At 63.8% G+C, this 16,151-nt stretch overlaps 4 protein-coding genes and 1 long non-coding RNA gene across 5 annotated transcripts in view; 2 read left to right on the plus strand and 3 right to left on the minus strand.

The window, feature by feature from the left end:
* Positions 1–591: 591 nt before the first annotated feature.
* On the minus strand, positions 592–6,900 carry SDHC (succinate dehydrogenase complex subunit C). The gene is made up of 6 exons (XM_026043182.1): positions 6,853–6,900; positions 4,622–4,678; positions 3,806–3,907; positions 3,345–3,406; positions 2,646–2,809; positions 592–1,946 (listed from the first exon to the last, which is right to left on the minus strand). Exons 1-6 carry the CDS (start codon positions 6,870–6,872, stop codon positions 1,842–1,844), a joined length of 510 nt encoding a protein of 169 aa, XP_025898967.1. The 5' UTR covers positions 6,873–6,900; the 3' UTR covers positions 592–1,841.
* A 723-nt stretch (positions 6,901–7,623) lies between these two features.
* Positions 7,624–9,544, plus strand: MPZ (myelin protein zero). The gene is given in 6 exon segments (XM_026043238.1): positions 7,624–7,681; positions 7,971–8,137; positions 8,243–8,456; positions 8,565–8,700; positions 8,840–8,900; positions 9,195–9,544. Coding segments are annotated over 6 exon segments (939 nt in total). The 3' UTR covers positions 9,498–9,544.
* Positions 9,545–11,842: 2,298 nt separating this feature from the next.
* Positions 11,843–12,974, minus strand: PCP4L1 (Purkinje cell protein 4 like 1). Its single transcript, XM_026043239.1, has 3 exons — positions 12,966–12,974; positions 12,305–12,359; positions 11,843–12,040 (listed from the first exon to the last, which is right to left on the minus strand). Exons 1-3 carry the CDS (start codon positions 12,972–12,974, stop codon positions 11,898–11,900), a joined length of 207 nt encoding a protein of 68 aa, XP_025899024.1. The 3' UTR covers positions 11,843–11,897.
* Positions 12,975–14,418: 1,444 nt separating this feature from the next.
* On the plus strand, positions 14,419–15,671 carry LOC112950659. The gene is made up of 2 exons (XR_003250060.1): positions 14,419–14,487; positions 15,536–15,671. It is a non-coding gene; the product is annotated as an uncharacterized LOC112950659 (long non-coding RNA).
* Positions 15,672–16,130: 459 nt separating this feature from the next.
* The window catches only part of TOMM40L (translocase of outer mitochondrial membrane 40 like), a 2,684-nt gene continuing 2,663 nt past the window's right edge, over positions 16,131–16,151 (minus strand). Inside the window, exon 6 of the mRNA XM_026043240.1 lies at positions 16,131–16,147. Coding sequence (XP_025899025.1) covers positions 16,131–16,147 — 17 coding nt within the window. The remainder of the gene's footprint in view (positions 16,148–16,151) is intronic.

A 16,151-nucleotide genomic window follows, 5' to 3' on the forward strand; every position in this document is an offset into this window, starting at 1 on the left:
TAAAAAAAAAAAAAAGGAAAATCCTCTGGTTTCAGCAGCTCCCGACCCCGGGCAGTGGAGCCGGGGCAGCCCCGGGGTGCGTCCTCACCGGGTTGCACCCAATAACCCGTCTCCTCTGGTGCTGGGGGGCGACAGAGCCCGGGCTGACTTTGTTTTCAGCACTAAAACTGGTGGAAGCTGCTCCCGTTCCAGCCCCGAGGCTGCCCAGGCATCCAGGGAGGAGATAAAGGCCGCGGCAACGCGGAAAAGGGGGACAAAGTCCCGCTTCGTTAGCGCTCCGACTCGGCAGAGGCTTCCAAGTGAAAGCTGTTTCAGCAGCTGCAGCAAGTAACGGGTTTAATGCTAAAATAACATTAAGTTTTCCACCAGATCTATCCTGCTGGGGCTCCACACGCTCCTGAGGGCAGTTAAGCAGCAAGTTTTCCCTCTGGCGTGATGAGGGCAGACAGGTTTTCAGGTTTTGTTCCTTCTGTCCCATCTCCAAGGCTTCGTGTCCCCTCAGGGCCTTCTGCTAATCTGCAACTGATCCTGGGAAGTATTTCTGGGAATAACTTCCCCTCCTGCCACTTGAGGTCCCCATGAAAAGGCGGCTGATGAGAGCAGATGTTCCCGAAGGAGGATCCTTCCCAAAGCAGAGCGCCGAGCCGCTCACTGGGACATAAAAACAGGATGGGACTCGTGACGAGGAGCAGGGCCGAGTGGCCTGGGGACACTGGGGATGTTCTTGTCCTGGATTTTGTGCCGGGCATTTTGTAGCCCTGCAAACAAACACGGTCCCAAGAAAAAGCCTCCCTGCTGGGCTGGCAGAATTTCAGAGCCACAGCAACCCCACGCCCACAAACTCCAAAGGTCACGCGTTAAACCTGGCCCTATAAAGCCAACAACAAATACAGAGCACCGCAGCAAAGGACCTTGTTTTTCCATCACTCAGCTCCTCCGGGAAGCTGCGACTCCCTTAATCTCAAGGCAAACGCTCCTTTCTCCTCCTCTTTCTCCTCAGTTAACACCAAAAGAGCAGCCCAGGGGCCATGGTGTGTGAAGGATCAGGGCTGGTTTATCGCGATGGGGACGAGCTACAAGCAACACCGGGAAGAGAGCCGGCGCCAGCGGGAAAACCACAGCGCTCCCAGGTGCTTTGGGGGGAACACAGGGAGAAGCGGGATGTTTCCATCGGCTCCAGAGCCCCTGAATTTGCTCACCCCCCTTTTTCGGGATAAGGGATCGGCGCTGGACACCTGCAGGTCCGAGCCTGGTCGCCGCTGCCGGGCTCGCGAATCCCGGGGCTGTGAGGCCTCCGGAGCCGCAATCCCGGACGGCGCCGATTTCCCATTCCCCGCACGGCGCCGGCGCTGGCAGTGCCCTCCGCTCTCCCTCCCCTGGGACACGGTGCCTCAATGGACACGGTTGTCCTGCCCCAGGCCTACACACGCGCGACGGGCAGCGCTGGCATCTCCTTCCCTGGGCCCACTCGGACCTGCGGGGACACAGAACGGGCTTTGTCTCAAGCTTTGGGATGGGGAGGGCAATAAAACAAGAAAAATGCACCAAAGCTGGACTCAAAGAGTTGTACTGAGTTGGGCAGTTCTCAGCGAGCGCTTGGACATACTGGGCATCAGCTTGTGCCCGGCTCTCTGCGGCTATTTGGGAACCTGGTGCATGAGGAGCCACCCTGGCCCGTCCCCGCAGCGAGAAGCAGCTCTGATCATCCACAGAAAATCGGGAGGAGGGGAAGTGCTGCCTTCCCCAAGGATTTATAGGTACTCGGAGGCTGGCCTCCCGCCTCCCTCTCCGCACCCTGAGGATCTTCCGGAAAAAGGGAGGCTGCCAACCAGGAGACGCCTTCACATGGCCGCCAGGGCCGCCGAGGAGAGCACGGTCAGGAGAAGCACCAGCAGGCCGGACTGGTTGACTTGGCTGAGCTTGAAGCCCTTCCCCATGTCCCATGCCTGCCGGGAGAGAAGAGACACAGCACTTAGTTCCCACATGGAAAATCCCGAGACAAAACGTGCCGGGGTGGCATCCAGAGCAGCAGCTGCTCCTTCCTTGCTTCCCTCTCGCTGACAGAAACGGGTTATAAAGTGCCTGAGCTACAGATCCAAGGCAGCAGGAACAGCCCAGAGCTGTTGGGAAGGAGTGGGAAGCAGCTGGGAAGCAGACCTGGCCTCCAGCACATCCAGCTTCACCTCTGGATTCGGAATCTCTCCCCTAACTCTGCTCAGTGCAAGTACAGAGCTCAGCGGGGTCCCTGCTGCTGGAGATGGGGCTCACTCCGGGCCAGGCGCCTCTGCAATTGCTCCTGCAAAACCAGACCCAGCTGCAGCAGCCCAAAAGCAGCACAGCCTGTAGCAGCTCCCAAGCTCTGCTCGCCCTCCTTTGCTCCCGCTCCCCTCTTATCCCTTCCCTCGCTCCCCGCGCGGCTCCGCAGGGAATGCGGCTCCGCAGGGAATGTGGCGCCGCGGGAGCCGCTGCCGCTCTCCTTGCCGCTGGGGGGAAGGAGCAGAAGTCTCTGCGACTTCCACGCTCCCAAAAATAGCACCTTGTTTCTGAGGTGCCTCATTTCCATTCCCAAGGGCACCTTCCCCAATGCCACGCGCGTCATCCGCTCCGAACGTTTCCCTTCCCTCATCCCAGCCCCGGCCGCTCACCAGGTGCCGGATCCCGTTCCAGGTGTGGTAGGAGAGCGGGAAAACCAGTGCAAACTTGGCCGAGTAGATGAGAGCCGGGCCCAGGCTGAGCGACTTCACCATGGCCAGGTAGTGGGGAAACTGCTCGGGGAGGAGCAGGGCAGCCAGACCGAAGAGGGAGACACCTGGGAAAGACAAAGTCACCACAATTGTCACCAAGAGCCAGGCCGGAGGCTGGAAGTCCAAGGCCTGGAAAGAGGACACCAATTCCACGTGTCACCACAGTGCTCCCATCCTCCCTATTGCATCTCTCCCAAAGGGATGCAATTCCCAAGCTTTTTGACTAGGGGCAGGTTTGCACTCCTTTTTTTTTTCCCCATTGTTGAGCTAGGCCTACACTGAAGAGCGATTCAAACCAATCCCAGCCACATTTCCCACAATTTCCGAGCAGGTAGCGGAGAAAATGGGTCTAGTTTCACTGGGGAGACCACCCCAATGTTCCTAGTTTGGTGACAGAGCGGGAATCAAAGCAGGAGCTCATCGTGGCCAACAGAGGATGAAGGAGAGAGGAGGGTTCCCCCTACTCGGTGGCAGTGCCAGCCGTGCCGTGACAAGTCAGTGTCTCTGGGAGGGCAGCGGCCACCTCGGAAACGTCACCCGAGCCCAAGGAAAAGCCCCCAAAATCAGGAGCCCCGAGAGCCGCCCGAGGACCCAACGCACCCATGCTGAGCGCCACGCCGGTGCCCCGGTGCGTGATGGACATGGCCATGGGCAGCGACCACCTGCAAAACAACCGGATTCATCAGCAAGATGGGGCAGGAAGGTGAACAAAAACACACAATATTAGAGAGGCTTCCAAGGCAGAGGCATAAAACACGGCCTGTCTATTCGCAGGCAGCTCCGTGCTGCTGGGCGGGTATCTCTGCACTCGGAATTATGCAAGGAATCCAGCCAGAGCAAAAGGGGGGAGACGGGGGAATGTGCAGAGGCAGCTTGGGAATGACAAATGCCACTGGGCGCGGGGTTGGGAAGCGCTGCCGGGAAAGGAGCAGAAAACTGCAGGGCTCCTGCAGTCGAGGAACGAAGGCACCGGGGGTCCCAAGGGTGCCACCTTCTCTTGGTGTCACCCTGTGTCCCCAAGCTGCGCAGGAGAAGCCACGGCACGGAGCTGAGGCTCTTACTTGTAAATCGAGACGTGGGGGGACAAGGGCCGGTTGGATTTGGTGTTCTTATCCCAGAAACGCGCCATCTCCTCCTTGGCCGTGGTGCCCATGGGGACAACGCTGGAAAAAGAGGGGAGACAGGATGGGCGGAGGCAGGGGCAGCCGCTGCCCGCTCTGCCCGTGCAGCGCCCGCCTTCCCAGCCCGACCTACGGCAATAAAAGAAATGAAAAATAAAAGAATAAAAAATTCACCGTGAGCTGCCTGGAGTTGGGAATAATAGTCAGGATGCTGACTCCGTTCTGCACTGAGAGCTACGGAGCCGCCGGAGCGATGCCAACCCCCCCAAACAGGGGGTTTGGGTATCAGATAACGTGTTATGTAACAGAGATAACGCGCAACCTGCTCTTGGCTGCCACCGTAATTGCACCCTGCACCAAATAAAGAGCTTGTAATTTAATGTTCCTGAGATTACCCAGCAATTACATTTCCAGCCCAATTTAGCGGAAAATGACTGTCTCTCTCGCAGCTCGGCAGCACGAAGCGCAGAGGCGAGGGGGCTTCTGCTCAGCCGCGCTCCCCATCAGCTGCAAAGTTAATGGCATTCATGGCACTTGTCACGAGAAGCCACCGCAGAGGGTGACACCGGTTCTGCCTCCTCGGCGAGACCCGGCCGAGCTTCTCCTTCAGCCCCAGCTGAAGGTAAATAGGCCAGGCGCTCGCCACGGCATCAGAATTCCTAAGCGGATGGAGCTTGGGAAGGCGGCAAAGCTTTAGACGGGATCCCGCGGGGAAAGAACTTAATCCCGTTAGTCTCCACTAAAGCTCAAACTCACTGTCGTGCGGAGGGGCCGGGGCCCAGCCGGGCCAGGAGGCATCGCCGTCCAACGCACCTGCAGGGGAATACGGAAACGTTTGGTCGTGAGCGACAAATAAACGCCCCAAAACACCAGCAATTTGGGGATTCGGCAGCTCAAAGGCCCGTGTCTTAAATATCAGCCCTAACACGGAAGGATCGGGGCTGTTCTTAAATCTTCTGGCTGTAATACTGAGCCTAGCTCTTAACTAGAGCCTCAGCCCGGGGGCTGGTTCTTTAGCACATCCTGTAATTAGTCTGCTCAGTGATAACAGTTTCTACCACCCTTCCCTCTCGTTAGGGCAATTAGCGGGGCGGGTGCAACACGTCCCAGAAAGGCACCGTGCAAAGGGCTACAGTCCCCGCAGGGGCTAAAATAAAGTCATCGACGCCCCCTTTTCCTCTGAACACTGTTTTTTTGTGACGTGGTTTCACCGTCTGTTAAGCGCTGAGCCCAGGTCGCTGTCACACAGCACTGCGGTCACAGCAGCCCTTGGAGCGAGAGCGAACGGCATTCCACGGTGCCCCAAGGAGCTCCTTTCCACGGGATCAGTCGGGCTAATTGTGGCATTCCCGGGCACTTCTCCAGGCCCCGGGCAGAGCCACAGGCCCCCGGGGCGGCGGCGGCTCCGGTTTGCGGATGTGGGCTGGAATCCGCGGCACCCGCTCGCTCCCGTCGAGGACACGGCGGGAAAGGCAGCGCTTCCCGACGGCACCGCCGCGACAGCGGCACGGAACCGCGTTCAGCGCGTTCGTCCGCGGGCTAACGACCAACGTTAATTAAACCTTCCCAAACGCGCCCGCATCTCCGGGGTCTTCCGCGTGCGCCCGACGGCTCCAGCAGGAACCTCAGGATGAAACAGCTGCTCCGGGCCGCACCGGCCCGCCACCATTCCCAACAGCAGCCAAAAATATGGGAAAACACAGAAGAGGCTTCCCAAGTTGCCTAAACTCCACAATACGCTATTTTTTTTCAATGCTACCGTCTCCCCCATCCTCCGAGTGCAATTTTCATTCTTCCTTTTTCTCTTTTTAGCTGCATCCCGCTTGCAAAACGCAGCGTTCCAGCTAAGCAATCAAGGGCACGTTGTACCCAAGACCTGTCCTCGTTCCCATTCATCATCATTCTCTCAGTTGTTGCTTCTTCATTAGTACCCCGTCCATTAGCTGACATTTGCGGCCGGATCACTGATAAATAAATTATTTAAAGATACAAAAAAAAAAAAAGGAAAATTAGTCCTGAAATAGAATCCTACGGCGTCAAACCTGCATCACACCTGAAAAAGGGGGCAAAACGTATGGAGATAGTTCACTAACAACATGAGATCTTCAAGGATTTACAAAGTGCAAAATCTTCAAGGATTTACAAAGTACAACTGGTGGTAAAGGGCTGGCGAAGGGTCTTGTGATGGGCCATAACGCGAGATTTCCGTGAAATGCCCCTACAGCGCCCGACACGTCGCATCTCCACGTGCATCCGCCCTTCCCAGCTCCCAAAGGAAGGGCTGGAAGGCACCCGGAGCAGCTCCAGAACCGCAGCGGCTCCGAGGCCCGTGCGCAGCCGCCTTTGAAGCGGATCCTGCCATCAAATCCCTCGTTCCGTGCCGCACAGCAGCAACCAACCGTGCAGCGATTCCGGGCGCTTTTCCATGCGCCAGGCTGAAGCAGGCGCCAGATGCAGCTCTCAGACCCAAAACTACAAAAATCGACGCCTTCTTGCTGCTGTTTTTCCAGCCCAGGACGTGACGGCCCTGCAGCCCTCCAGGACTGGGATCATCCGCATCTCCTGTTGCCCTCTAAGCACAAAACGTCCCACCAAACCAGACCGGCCTGCTGTTATTTGAGGAAAAAATGCCCAAACACCATTTAAACCAACATTTTGCCGCTGTTTTCTTGGCATTTCACCAATACCGAGCACCCGGGAGGGCAGGAAAGAGCCGCCAAGAGCAGCAATGCTGCGGGGGGGTCCGGCCCCGACTACCGGGCCATGAGCCCCTCATGCGGCCCCCCCGGGGGCCCGTTCCCCCCGCCGCCGCACCGGGTAACCGCGGCCCTGCCCACACGCCGACCCCCGGTCCTGCTCGCCCGGCCCTGCCCGCGGCCGGGTCAATCCCGCCGTTTTCCCACCGGGAGCCTCCCGGCCTCGCCCCGGAGCCCCCGGTGGGGCCGGGCAGGGCCCGCAGCCCCCGGCCGGGCCGCCCCGGGAGTCACCTCAACGCCAGCGCCGCCATCTTGCAGCGCCCGGAAGCCGGCCGCGACGCCCTTCCGCTCCCGCCGCCCTGTGGAGGGGGAAGGGGTTCGCGGCGCACCGCGGCTCGGGTTGCTCCGTTCCGCCCCGTTCCGCCCGGGGCTCGCCGCGGGCCCGGTCGCCAGCGCGGTCGCTGTCACCGCCGCGGCGGCCACGGGGCCGAACGTCCCTCCGGGGGGCAACGTCCCCCGGGCCTTCACCACCACGGTGCTGGTGGCAGGTGGAGCGGGAAAGGAGCTGCCCATGGTCCCGCTGCGCGCCCAGGACACCTGTCCCCAATCAGGGTGGTCAATCCCCTTCCAAGGAGACCCCAAATCCCAGTTTTCCCCCATTTTGGGGGGCTTCCTCCCTCAGCAGCTGGAGCCCGTCACCACCAAAGCCACCAGCTGGCAGCAACCAACCCCAAAGCCGCATTTTTCACCCCAAAGCCGCATTTTCCACCCCAAAGCCCTACACACGAAGGGCGGCCGCCGCGTCCCGCTCTCCCCCGAAATCCCGCCGGGAGCGGCGCATTCCTGCCGGGCCGCCCCCGCGGCGGCCGGGAATGCGGCGCCACAAAGGGCGCAGTGTGCGGGGCCGCCCGCCCGCCGCCCGCTCTCCCCTGCGAACAAAACGGCCCTTTCTCGCGCCCCCCCGGCGCGGGGGCCCGCGGCTCCCGCTCTTAAGCGGCGCCGCGCGGCGGCCCCGGCAGCCTCGGGCCCTCCAGCGTCCCGCGCGGCCCGGCCGCCGCCACCATGTCGCAGGGTGACAGCGGGAGCCTCCTGCTCCTCGCCGCGCTGCTCGCCGCGCTCGGTAAGGACGCGGCCCAAATCCCGGGATTTGGGGCTCCTGCAGTGGCTCTGGTTGAGGACCTGCCCTTGGGCTTGATCCATCCAAAGGGATCCATCCAAACGCACCCCCCCGGTCGCTGCCACCGGGTCCCCTCCGGAGCCATCCGCCCCGCCGCGGTGCCCGGGGCGCCAGGACGTCCCCTTCGCACCCCGGGTTGTCCCCCAGCAAAGGCCCTTTGGTGGCGCGGGCGCCGGGATTCGCTCGGAGCGGCGGCCGGGACGCGGCGCTGACGCCCCCGGCCCCCTCGCAGGGCTCTCTCCGTCGCTCGCCATCCACGTCTACACGCAGCGGGAGATCTACGGCACCGTGGGCTCCCACGTCACCCTCTCCTGCAGCTTCTGGTCCAGCGAGTGGATCTCCGAGGACATCTCCATCACGTGGCACTTCCAAGCCGAGGGCTCCCGGGACAGCATCTCCGTAAGCGCCATCGTTCCGTGCATCCCGGTGTCGGGACGGCCCACTGCGCCCGGGGCCATCCTGATCCCGCTGCTTCTCTCTTTTTTTCCCCCGCTCCTTCCCTAGATATTTCACTATGCCAAGGGGCAGCCCTACATCGACGACGTGGGCACCTTCAAGGAGCGCATGGAGTGGGTGGGCAACCCGCACCGCAAGGACGGCTCCATCGTCATCCACAACCTGGACTACACGGACAACGGCACCTTCACGTGCGACGTCAAGAACCCGCCCGACATCGTGGGCAAGTCCTCGCAGGTCACGCTCTACGTCTTTGACAAAGGTGACTGCGTGGGGACACGCTCCCCATGCCTGTTTTCCCTGCCGCCGCCGTCGTGCCCGGCGCGTTCCCGGCTTTCCGGGCGCTAACAGGGAGCGCGTGGGCCCACAGTGCCCACCCGCTACGGCGTCGTGCTCGGCTCCATCATCGGCGGAGCTCTGCTGCTCGTCCTCGTGGTGGTGGCCCTGGTCTATCTCATCCGCTACTGCTGGCTCCGGAGGCAGGCGGCCCTGCAGAGACGCCTGAGGTGAGACGGGATGGATCCGGAATGGGTGGAAAACGGAGCATCCCGGGAGCCGGCTCCCGGTTTTCCTGGTGGCCTGGAGCAGGTCGGAGCTAGCTGGTGTTTCTGAGCTGCCCCTCTGCTTTTCCATGCCCGGTTTTAGCGCCATGGAGAAAGGGAAGCTGCAGAGATCCGCCAAGGACGCGTCCAAGCGGAGCCGCCAGGTGAGCGCCGGGGTGGCGGGCGCGGATGGGACGGGACGTGCGTAGGCAGAGCATTCCCTGCAGCCCCGTAGCCCGGCACAGGGGGCAAATCCCACGGGAGCAGCCAGGAGACGACGGCAGAGAGCAAAGGGCGGCCCAGGAAAACCTCCCCACTTGCATTTTGGGGTTAAAAACAGCCGGTGGGAGCCGGATCTCCCAGACGGAGGGGAGAGGAGCGAAGCGCCCGGAAAACTGCGGTTGGGGGGTGGCTCGGGTGGTTGTCCCCGGCCCCGACGGTGCCCGTCGCACCCGCAGGCGCCCGTCCTCTACGCCATGCTGGACCACAGCCGGAGCACCAAGGCGGCGAGCGAGAAAAAGGCCAAGGGAGTCCCGGGCGATTCCCGCAAGGAGAAGAAATAGCGGTTAGCGGGCAGGGAAGGTAGCGCCGCGGCGGCGGGCGCTCAATCCCCCCGCCCCCCGAAGGTCGTCATGACCATCGAGATGGAGCTGAAGGGCGAGGCCGCCGAGGCCGCTGGCCTCCCGCCCGCCGCCAAGTCCCCGAGCAAGACGAGCCTCAAGAGCGCCTTGATGAACATGATCAAGATGGACTCGGACTAGTGACGCCCCGGCGGCCTCGCCCGGCCTCCCCCTCGGCCGGCGCCGCGGGACCCGGCGGGGAGCGGGGTGTGATCCTCGCCCAGGGTCCCTCGGCCTCGGGGGCGCCCCGGGGTCCCCCCGCGCCGCCGGGGGACACCCCTCAAGCCCCTTGACCGGTACCTTCCGCCGCGCAGCCGCTGCCCCGGGCACACGTGTCATTATTTTTTTTTTCTATTTGAGGATGAAAACGATGAGTTTTGGGTCCCCTTCTTCCCCAGGGACCTCCCGGATCCCTATGGGCCCACGCTGCCCTGATCCACCCCCCCCTGTAAAAAAAGCCACCTCCCGGAGGGTTTCTCTGCCCCAAAGCTGCCCCTTTTCTGGCCGTTTTCTCGTCTCTCCCCCGCGACCGAGCTGCAATGACGTCGTGGGGCGGCCCCCGCCACGTCCCCTCCACCCCGTCCCCAATTAACCCCCGTGACGACACGTCCGATAACGTCCCCCCTGTCCCCCCGCCGGGGCCGCCATCCCGCTCCGCGGGGGCCGCGGCCGTGGGGAGGAGGAGAGGCCGGGCCCGGAGGAGCCCCCGCTGCGGCGCCCGGCGCTCCCGGCGGCTTTTCCAAGGCCCCGCGCATTCCCGCATCCCAACCTTAATAAAAACTGACATCTCCAGGAGCCAAGGAGCATCCCTGGCTCGTCGCCGTTCCGGTTCGGAGGGTGGGAAGGAGGCTGAGCACTCGCCAACTCGTTGCACAGAGCACAGCCTGGCTCCGGCAGCATCCCCGGGGCCTCTCCGGCCTTTTTCCCTCGGCCGGATGGATTATTTGTCATTCCGGAGGGAGCTATTCCCACTAAGGAGCGCCAGTTCCCGCAGGGCTGCACCGGGAGCCTTGAGGGAAGGGGCTGCGGAAGCTTTGCTCCGGAGGCTTCGTTCCGGAGACAGCCCGGCCATCCCACTGGGAAGCGGCCCAGCCTTTCCCAAGCCACAGCCTGGCACGCAGCCCATCCCAACTCCACCTTAATTAAGCCAGCGGCTCCGAAGTTGATCCAAAGCCCTGGAGCAAAGGAGCCCTCGAGAGAACATAGGAAACGCCGACACGGGCAGGAAAACAGAGCTGATTTTAATTCCCGCAGCTGCACACAGCTCCTGGATGGGAATTGGGGGGTCTTCCCTGCTCTTTTTTGCCAGGATGCGAAGCTCAGGCTGCAGTTAATCCAACCACTCGCCCTAGGGGTCCTTCCCAGAGCCCACTCCCAACAAACCTCCCTATATCCAGTTCACCCAATGTGATCGCGCATCCAAACAAGTCCCTCGGGAACGCAGCCGGCACCAGCAGGTGATTCCAAGGGTGATTAATGATCCCTGGGACAGAGCAGCAAAACACGCCGGGAAATCTGCCGCAAGGGAGGAAGAAAAGCAGCTGCCGGGGAAGGGGGGGGATTCACGGCAACTCTTTCATCTTCGCTGTAAAAATAGTGCGATGGGAAACGAGGCCAGCTCCGGCTTTTGCGGGAACGATGGGCTGGAAGCGCAGCCCGGAGGCGAAGCGGGAGAGACGCAGTGAAATCCAGGGATGGGACAGGCCCAGCGATGGGCTCATCCCGGCTCCCGGGGTTTGTTCCCATCGGGGCGCTGCAAGGCGGCTCACAGCCAGGACCGCGCTCCGAGGGCGCTCCGGGATCGCAGCGGCTCCCGAGGCAGGGAGGCTGGGATGGCGCCAGCCTCGGGAAGCCGGTGGGAACAGGGCGGCCCCATGCTGCTATTTTTAAGCGGCGTCTCCCCCCGGGGCCGGAGCCGCCGCGGGCAGGACGGGGTGCCCGGGGACACGGGGTGCCCGGGGGGCTCCCACAAAGCAGGCGCAGGCCCGGCCGCTCTCCCCACGTTTTATTCTTTACACCCACGGGAAGAGCGCGGCGCTGCCCCCCCCCAGCCCACGGGGGACAACGGGCACAGGGACACTGTGGAACGAGAAGGGGACACCCCGGGGTTCCCATAACAGGGGCTGTCAGCAGGGCCTGTGCCCCCAGCACCTTCCCGCTGTCCCTTTCCAGGGTATCCCAGGGGATGGGACAGGTTTCCCTCCCTGCTCTCCTCATGGGGGACCTTTCCCTGCCATCCCCCCTTTCAAGGGCCACATCCACCTGCAGGGATACAGGGATCCGAGCTGGGGTCACCCACAGGCTCCCCCCAAAGCTCCTCCCTCCCTGCTGGCTCCAGAGTTCCAGAGGGCCGGACCATTCCCAGGTGCCCGTGTCACATCTCCGCAGGGACAGCCCCACACGGGCTCAGCTCTCAGGGGTGTCACGGGGGGCACAGGGGGCCAGGACGGAGCCACGTCCCCAGCCGGAGACGGGCGGAGTGCAAAGAGCCGGAGCCGGACGGCGCCCCTGGAAGCGCCGCGCCAGAGAGGCGGGCGCCGCTCAGGGCCCCGAGTCCTTCTTCCGTTTCTGGAAGCGGCGAAACTTGCCCTGGATGGCGAGCGCCGCCTTCTCCGTCTCGGGAGCGCTCAGGTCGATGTCGATCTCCTCTTCCTCCTCCACCTTCTTGGAATTCCCAGCCTTGGCTGCAGGAAAACCCAGCTGCCCCGTTACATCCCGGGGCTGCAGGTGTCCCTGCATTCCCGGGATGTGCTCTGCATCCTGGATCCGCCCCCCACCAGCACCAGGCAAGGGATCAAGACGGAGCCATCTCATCCCCAAGTCCATCTGGGCAGCATTCCCGGCGGCAGGATCACAACCCCCCACCCCGGTGGGATCCGCGCCAGCCTCTCCCGCGCGGAGCCGCTTCCTCGGCTCCATCCGAGTGCCAGAGGCCGCCGCGTCCTCACCTTTCTCCTGCCCGCCGGGAGCCTCCGCAGAGGCCGGTGCCTCTGGAACACCGAGCTGCAGAGAGAGGGAAAGCACTGGTCGGGGTGGCGATCCCGGAGCGAGCCGCGCGCTCCGCGGATGCTCCGTGGGATGCGGGTTCAGCCCTGGAGCGGGATGCAGCACCGCTCGCATCCCCATCCGCCGGGATCCTCCCCGGGACACCGCTCCTGACACGGAGCCGGGCGGGATGCGGCAGCGGATGTCGCGCTGGGACACCCAGCTCCGAGCATCCCGGGAGATCCCAGGGACACGCGAAGGGGCTGGGAGCCCCCAGTGGGAAAGGGACCCCTTTCCAGGTCACATCCCCCCATCCCAGTTGTGGGAAACCTGGGAATTTTCTCTCCCCGTTTTCGGATGTTTTGTTGTTTCCAGCCCCATGCAAGCTCCCGCAGCACCGGCCCAGCGGCTCCGTGACGGGAAGGGGAGGAAGGAACCGGTACCGGCTCCTCCAGAACCGGGAGCTCCCGGGGAACCGGCCCCGACGCCACCGGCCCCGGGGCGGGAACCGTCCCGGCCACGAGAGCCCACCGGATGCCCCCCGGAAGCCTCCTGGTGCCGGTTCGGTGCCGCTGTGTCCCGGTTCGGTGCCGGTTCGGGCTCTGCCCGCCCCGCCGCCCTCACCTCGCTCATGGCTGCCTCGCGCCGCCGCCCGCTCTGAGGCGCCGCGCGCGCCCCGGCCGCTTTTATAGCGGCGCCCGCACTGAGTGACGGCGGCGGGCAGCCAATGGGCGCGCGGGAAGCGCACCTGGCCCCGCCCCTCCCGCTGCGCACGTGCCGCGCGAGCCCCTCCACCGCCCCCCCCCCGCGCCTCGACGGCGCGCGGGACCCGGCGTCCCGGGGGGCCCCGGCGTCCGGGAGGGGGGGGCAGGCCCCCGGGGGGGGGGCCAGGCCCCCGGGAGGGACCCGCAGCAACAGAACCGGGGCCGCCGCAGGGCCCCCGGTGCCCCAGAGAGCCCGGGAGCCGCCCCGGGGTTCGGGGGGGCGGGTGTCACCCGGTGAGCGCCACCCCCCGGGCCGGTGTCACCTCCCGGGCCGCCCCCGCGGCGCCGCCCTCGCCTTGTGCGGCCTCCGCCAAGTTCAAGGTGCAAATTCCACCGGGCTCCCGCCGGCGGTGCCGGGGACGGTGACACGGAGCAGCCCGGGGGGCCGGCAGCCCCCGGCAGCCCCCGCGGGTGAGCGACAGCCACGGGGACACCGGGGGGGCGAGGGGGGCACGGAGGGCGCCCCAGGGCCGGCGGCTGCAAGGGGACACGTGCCAGCGGGGACACGAGGGGGACAGCGGGGACCTGCCAGCGCCGGAGAACACATGGCCGCGTGCGTGAGCGTGCAAGGACGCGTGCGCGCGCACGCATGCACACATGTATGTGCACACACACATATGTGCGCACACACGTATGTGCATGTGCACACAGATATGCATGCCACATGTTCAAGTATGTGCATGCACGCATGCATATGTGTGCACACATGCATGTATGTGCATGCACATGTATGTGCACACGCATACGGATGTGCCTGCACACATGTTCAAGTGCACACGTATGTGCATGCACGCATGTATGTGCATGCATGTGCACGTGTGCATGTATGTGCATGCACATGCATGTGCACGTGCACACGTGTGTGCACGCACATATGTATGTGCATGTACACATGTATGTGCATGCACACACGTGCATGTGCACACGAATGTGCATGCACACATGTTCAAGTGCACACGTATGTGCATGCACGCATGTCTTTGCATGCATGTGCACATGCACATGTGCATGCACATGTATGTGCACGTGCACACGTATGTGCATGCACATATGTTCATGTACACCTGTATGTGCATGCACGCATGTATGTGCATGCACACACATGCACGTGCACACGGATGTGCATGCACACGTATGCACACACGCACGTCACTGCCCCCCAGGCTCTCCCCGGCCGCGGCCCCCCCGGGCGCAGCAGCCCCCGGCATGTCGGGCACCAGCCCTTCGGACGCGGAGGGCAGCGCGGGCGGCAGCCCCGGCACCCGCGGCCGCCGCGGGGACCCCGACGCCGAGGGGGACAAGGTCTGCGCCGTGTGCGGCGACCGTGCCACCGGCTACCACTTCCACGTCATGACGTGCGAGGGCTGCAAGGGCTTCTTCAGGTGGGACGGCACGGGGTGAGGTGGTGGGGTGGGACGCGATGGGGTGGGGTGGGACAGGAGGGATGGGAAAGGGCGGGATAGGGCAAGGTGCCATGGAGCGGGACAAGATGGGATGGGATGGGGTGGAAAGGGATGGGGTGATGTGGAGGGATGGGATGATATGGAATGGGACAGGACGAGGATGGGGTAGGACAAGGCATCATGGAGTGGGACGATGGGATGGGATGGGATGGGATGGGATGGGATGGGATGGGATGGGATGGGATGGGATGGGATGGGACGGGGTGATGTGGAGGGATGGGACGATATGGAATGGGACAGGACGAGGATGGGGTAGGACAAGGCACCCTGGAGTGGGACAATGGGATGGGATGGGATGGGATGGGACGGGATGGAAAGGGGTGATGTGGAGGGATGGGACGATATGGAATGGGACAGGACAAGGATGGGATAGGACAAGGCACCCTGGAGTGGGACAATGGGATGGGATGGGATGGGATGGGATGGGATGGGATGGGATGGGGTGATGTGGAGGTATGGGGTGACATGGAATGGGACAGGACAAGGCCCCATGGAGTGGGACAATGGGATGGAATGGGATGGGATGAGATGGAAAGGGATAGGACAACATGGAATGGGAGAGGACAAGGATGAGATAGGACAAGGCACCGTGGAGCAGGGCAAGATGGGACGGGATGGGATGGAAAGGGATGGGGTGATGGGACAACATGGAATGGGACAGGACAAGAGCGTCATGATGAGCTGGGACAGGAGGGGATGGGACCAGGAAGGAGGCTCAGGTGGGATGAGATGGGACGGGAAGGGATGGGACAAGAGGGGACAGGACGGGGTGCTCAAAGCGAGGCCCATAACAGGGCACGGGCRACCAGGGGTGCCCCCCGTCCCAGCACGTCCTGCCCCACAGCTGCCCCAGAGCCATGGCGGGCACGGGGTGGCTCCTGTGGGCCCAGGGACGTGTCCTGGGGGACACAAACACGGGGACCCGGGGGCCGCGGCCGCCCTGCTGCCGCTCCCCGTGCCCCCCCAGGCGCTCCATCAACAAGGGCGTCCGCTTCACGTGCCCCTTCGCGCGGAGCTGCCCCGTCACCAAGGCCAAGCGGCGGCAGTGCCAGGCCTGCCGCCTCCAGAAGTGCCTCGACGTGGGCATGAGGAAGGACAGTGAGTGCGGCCGGCCCCGCTGGCCCTCGGGGACCATGGGGGCAGCGGCGGGGGGAGGCAACGGGTGGGGAGGGGATGGGGGCACCCGCATGGGCTAGATGGAGGGACCCACGTGGGACAGATGGGGTGATGTATGGGGAGAAGGGACAACCCGGGGCACCTTGGTGGGACAGGGGAGGACACGGGAGCAGAGATGTGGGGTGACGGGGGACATGAAGTAGAGGGGACAATGGGGTGACGTGGGTGGCACAAGGGGGGGACGCAGGAGCAGAGAGGACAGTCCAGGGTCACAGGGAAGGGGGCACCCTGGGGCAGCAGGACGAGGTGACGGGGGGTCCGGGTGACCCCAGCGGCCGCAGGGAAGGGGCTGGGGGGTCCATCGCTCTCCTGGGGGGTGCCCGCCGTGGGCGGCGCGGGCCCAGGCGTCCTGCGTGACGCGCCGCCCGGGGCGGGGGACGCAGTGATCATGTCGGAGGAGGCGCTGC

The sequence above is a fragment of the Nothoprocta perdicaria genome, unplaced genomic scaffold (genome assembly GCF_003342845.1).
Source record: "Nothoprocta perdicaria isolate Ctin4 unplaced genomic scaffold, notPer1 scaffold_323, whole genome shotgun sequence".
Taxonomy (NCBI): Eukaryota; Metazoa; Chordata; class Aves; order Tinamiformes; family Tinamidae; genus Nothoprocta; species Nothoprocta perdicaria.